This window comes from Ursus maritimus, unplaced genomic scaffold, assembly GCF_017311325.1.
Source record: "Ursus maritimus isolate PB19 unplaced genomic scaffold, ASM1731132v1 scaffold_9, whole genome shotgun sequence".
Taxonomy (NCBI): domain Eukaryota; kingdom Metazoa; phylum Chordata; class Mammalia; order Carnivora; family Ursidae; genus Ursus; species Ursus maritimus.
In genome coordinates, this window is record NW_024427107.1 from 71788781 (window position 1) to 71793924 (window position 5144).

At 49.2% G+C, this 5144-nt stretch overlaps 1 protein-coding gene across 1 annotated transcript in view; it reads left to right on the plus strand.

The window, feature by feature from the left end:
- The window catches only part of TG (thyroglobulin), a 243772-nt gene that overhangs the window by 125554 nt on the left and 113074 nt on the right, over nucleotides 1-5144 (plus strand). Inside the window, exons 37-38 of the mRNA XM_008684160.2 lie at nucleotides 782-916; nucleotides 2826-2990. Of these exons, the coding sequence (XP_008682382.2) occupies nucleotides 782-916; nucleotides 2826-2990 (300 nt within the window). The remainder of the gene's footprint in view (nucleotides 1-781; nucleotides 917-2825; nucleotides 2991-5144) is intronic.

Consider the following 5144-nt stretch of genomic DNA (forward strand, 5'->3'; position numbering starts at 1 on the left):
TGAGCGGGGTGGGGGTGGGGGGAGAAGCAGAACTTCCACACCAACCAAACCCCACGGCCCTGTGGGGTGCTCTGGAGCTGGGCTAGCCCTGCAGGGTTGTCCTGTCTGGAGGCATACGGCTGGGCCTTTGCACACCCACATGCACTAGTGTTTGGACACGCTAACCCTGGGAGGGGAGGCAGCTCGCTGCGAGCGCAGGCAGTTTCTGGAACGGACTTAGCTAGGAGCCTCCAGACACCAACTTCCCAACACTGGGGAATTGAGAGGCTGGGTCCTGAAAGGCGGCCTGGACAGCACACCACAGCATCCACTATGGAGGGCGATGGTCTTTTCTCCATCCAAGTTCTGGGGGAGGATTCAATGACGTGTCTGGGAAGCCCCACACACAGCACCACACGACCACAGGGATATGTCTACAACTATCACTGTCACTTAGCTTCCTTTTGATGATTGCATTTAACACCTGCATTACGATGCTCGCCTTCTCTTGTTTACTTCTCTCCCATTCTGCTGTGAGCTGCTGAATAGAAATAGCCATGCTTTTTTTTTTTAAACTTTGTATCCGTAGGCTTGAGCTCAGAACTTGGCTCATAAAGCACTCTGACTAAATCGCTGGAGAATGGGAGTATGGATCAAGGAACGGGGTCCCAGGAGAATGGGGGCAGCAAGGAGGATGGCCTGGGGCTGCTCTTTCAGGGCACCAGGTGGCACCCCATTGTCTTCATCATCACAACAGGGGAAAGCCGTGTGCGACTGATGTCCCCTGCTCTCTCTCTCCTAGTTGCTCTGGGCTCATGGCAGTCCCTGGCCCCCTCTGCGGTAGTTGTTGACCCGTCCATCCGGAACTTCGATGTTGCTCACATCAGCACTGCCACCACCAGCGACTTCTCTGATGCCAGAAACTTCTGTTTGTTGGGTAAGCAGAGTTTCCCATCACTCCCCCACCCCCAGGTAGGGTGGTTGATTGAGATGGGGCCTCACAGAGTACTGCTCAATCTCCTGATCTCAGAAACATGTGGGAGACCCCAAGATGACCCGGAGTGCCGGGAAAGGAAGGGGTGAACCTGGGGACAAGACTCTGGGTGGGCCCTCCTCTGCCATCTCCTCAACCTCCTACAGGGGCAACTCATAGTCAAGGTCTCCAAGGGGAGAAGCATGCTAGAAAGTGAGCAAGGTTGAGCCAGGTCAGAAGACAATGAGAGGAAGGATCTAGGGAGCTAGTCTGAGACAGAGGAGGTGAGCAGAAGTTGCGACAGCTGTCCTCAGATTAGAGGAGGGCCATCGTGGCAAGGAAGAAATATAGTCGTCCTGGCTGGCTTTGCTCTTGGGGCAAAGCTAAGACCTATGGGTAAAACTCAAATTTCAAGAGACATTTTTTCAGTGCAATATAAAGAAGCTTCTAATAGGCAAAGCTGTCCACAGGTGCATACTTCTTTTAGAGGGTTTCCGGTCACTGGAATTTAAATAAAAGTTAGATAACAACTTGATAGAGATGTTCTACAAAGATTTTAACTTCTGTAAGAGTCTGAGATTGGATAACATTCATACTCCTCCAATTCTTTGATTCCATGAATCACCTCACCTACAAGGTTGGATAACAATATGCACATCTTACAGAAAGGTCATGTATGGATGTACAGGTTGTGCACTGCACAACTCTGGGTGCTGCCATAGCACAGACTGGGCTATGAATAAGGCCTTTACACAGTTTACAGCTTGCCAAGTGAATGAGTCAACACCATCTTCGCAGCCATTCTTAGGGCTGAAAATCCTGAATGCCATAAATAATTTAAATTATCTAGTGCAGGACCTGGTACACATGGGAAAGTACATAATCCCTGGTGGAAAATAGTGGGTATGATGGGGGAGCTGGAAAGGGAGATGTGGCTGAAGAAGAAGGCAAGGGCTGGAGCATGGAGAGTCTTCTCTGGTATGACTTAATCCTGAGGACAATGGGGAGCCATAGAGTTACTTCCAACAACGGAATGACCAGAGCATATTTGTAAATTAAAAAAAAAAAATACCAAAAACCTGATTTTTGTGTGGAAAATAGATTGATGGGAGACTTAGGTTTCCCCCAACCACAATTCTAGTCCCAGCCCCTGACACATTGCCAGGGGTGTATAGGAGGTGCTCCAGTGAATAAGTAAGTGATTACATGGATGGATGGGTGCATGCATGGATAGATGGTTGTATGGGTGAATAGACGGATGCACGTTTGGGTAGATGGATGCGTGGATGTATGTATGTATGGATGGATAGATGGATGGATGGATGGATGGTTGGATGGATGGATGGATAAATGTGTAGATGGATAAATGGATGGATGGATGGATGGATGGATGGATGGATGGATGGGTAGATGGAATGATAAATAAAATGAGAAGATGGATGGATGGATGGATGGATGGATGGATGGATGGATGGATGGATATGTGGATGGATGGATGGATGGATGGATGGATGGATGGATGGATGGATGGATGGATGGATGGATGGATGGATGGATAAATGTGTAGATGGATAAATGGATGGATGGATGGATGGATGGATGGATGGATGGATGGATGGATAGGTGGATGGAGACATGGATGCCCAGATTCACGGGTGGACAGATGGAAGGACACATAGTTGGATAGATGTGTTGATACATGATTAGATGGATAGATTGATAGGTGCATGGACTCATAGACACACAACTGAATGAACGGATGGACAGGTGGACGAATAGATGAGGCATGGCTTCAAGGAATGCATGATAGGATGGATGCATGGCTGAGGGGCCATCTCTGAAGCCCAAGTCTCACTCTCCTCTTATTCTGTAGAATGTTCCCGTCACCAGGCCTGCCTCGTCACCACTCTGCAGACCCGACCTGGTGCTGTGAGGTGTGTATTCTATGCTGACACCCAGATCTGCACACATAGCCTGCAGGCCCAGCACTGCCAACTTCTGCTCCGGGAGGAGGCCACCTACATCTACCGGAAGCTGAGTGAGTCCCAGCCTGGGCCTTTGCGGCTCTCCCGGAGAGTCCGGATGTAGCCGGGAGGGGCTGTCCAAGTGTGTGGTGACTTGTGGGCAGTGGCTTTTGAGGCTCTTGAGGAAAAGTGGCCAAAGTTATCTTGGGCTAGGTGGCGTTCATTTGGGAGGGACTGAACGAAGGTGAAAACTTTACGTCTAAGCTAGGGATTCTCTGCACCACCTTTATTTATTTGAGTTACGGAAGCTTTGGCCTTGGAGTTTCGCAGTAAAATAATTAAATAGGCCATTTTTTGTTACCATTTTATAGTTTGGAAAGTTCTGTCACATGCCTTATCTCCATTGGTCCTCACATCAATCCCGTGAGATGGCAAGATAAGGGTTTTACCCCCATCTTAGAGATCAAGAGACTCTGGCCCAGAGAAATTACTTCTCTGATTTTGTGCAGCTCGTGATGGCAAGAATGGGAGCTTGGAGCCAGGTCTCCTCTCTCTAGATGCAATCTGCTCGCACAAAACCACATCATCTAATGACCATATCACGATCACCGTGGAGAGGGCAGCTGCTCGTGGCTCGGTTTCATTTGCAAACATTCAATAAGGTGTTGTTACATGTCAGACGTTGTGTTAGGTGCTGGGATACAGGGAGGAAGCCAGCAAGGGGAGAACATAGAAATCTAAGAAATCATAAAAATCCATCACTAAGTGAAGTAGGTAAGACCTGTATGATGGGAGACATGGGAGCTGGAGGCCGGGCCTAAGCCCCCTCCCCTATTAGACATGCTCATGGGACGAAATGAATGACCTTTTAAAATGTTGCCTATTTCTGCCTTCTTATCTCCTCGAGCAGAGGTTGGCCGACTTTCTCTGTGAAGGGCCGGATAAATATTTTAGGCTCTATGCGTGTGTTATGACTACTCAGCTCTGCCACTTTAGCAAGAAAGCAGCCACAGAAAATATGAAAATCAGTGGGTGTGGTAGTGTGCCCATAAAACTTTATTTACAAAACCAGGCAGGGGCCAGATTTGGTCCCACCTGTCTTAGAGCACGTGGTCCGCAGGCCTGTCTTGATCCAGTGGTATCCTCCCCTTCCGTCCCCTCCTCCACCTCAGCCTTTAGACCCTGAGAGTGCTCCCCAGGCCTGGGAGGGTTTCGATTCCTGTGTGCTGTGGTCTCGGGCCTGCAACCTTGAGTCTTGTCTTCTCCCTAGATGTTCATGACGTTCAGTGGAGTTAGATTTCAGTAGTGTATTTCACCCCCAGGGTAGCTAATCTGCATGGTAGTCCTGCTGAGGAGAGATGCCTCGCTTTGGGGTTTAGGTTCTATAAATTAGACCGTCTCTGTATTAATTCTGTGTGACTCAAGTTCAACGTGAAAGGCTCACCTCCAGCTGAAGACGGTGCCCATCTGTATGTACACAGACATGGTCTGCGCCTTGTGCACACATGCGGCCCCGGGTAATTTTCTTCACCTAAGGAGTCCTGTGGCCTCCGTACGGGGTATTCTAGCAAGACTAGAAAGAATCCGTCATTTTCTGGAAACTAGTTCAAAAGAGAGAGCTGCACATCTAACATTTTCCCCATGTTGGGTCTCGTTCAGTCTGGGATTCATTGAGCAGCCTCTGCAGGGAGGGCTGACCGCCACTGCCCGTGGGAAAGCAGGCTTGCGTTCCCTCGAAATTCTTTAGCTTTTGTATTTTGCGTCTTTGCTCCCTCCTTCGGGGGTGCCACGTTTATGAAATGTGGCTGTTTCTCTGTGGAGCGGAGGGACGAAGTCTGAAGGTTCGGCTATGCCAGCACCGCAGTCCTGGATGCTCGCTTGAGCTCCTGAGATTTCCCACTGAAGCTGGAAAGCTCCTGAGAAGGAGCTGTGGGCTGAGACCAGCCGTGGCTCCTGAGACCAGATTAGAACGTGCAACCCTTTCTTTCCATGCGGGGCTCAAACTAACACTGCAGGGGTTTGTGCAACAGAGAGAGTTTCATCACTGTTTCCAACCTCCCTTCCCTCCCTCCCTCCTTCCTCCCTCCCTCCCCCTCCCTCCCTCTCCTTCCTTCCTTCCCTTCCCCCTTTCTTTCCTTCCTCCTTCCTTTTCTTTCTTTCTTTCTTTCTCTTTCTTTCTCTTTCTTTCTTTCTTTCTTTCTTTCTTTCTTTCTTTCTTTCTTTCTTTC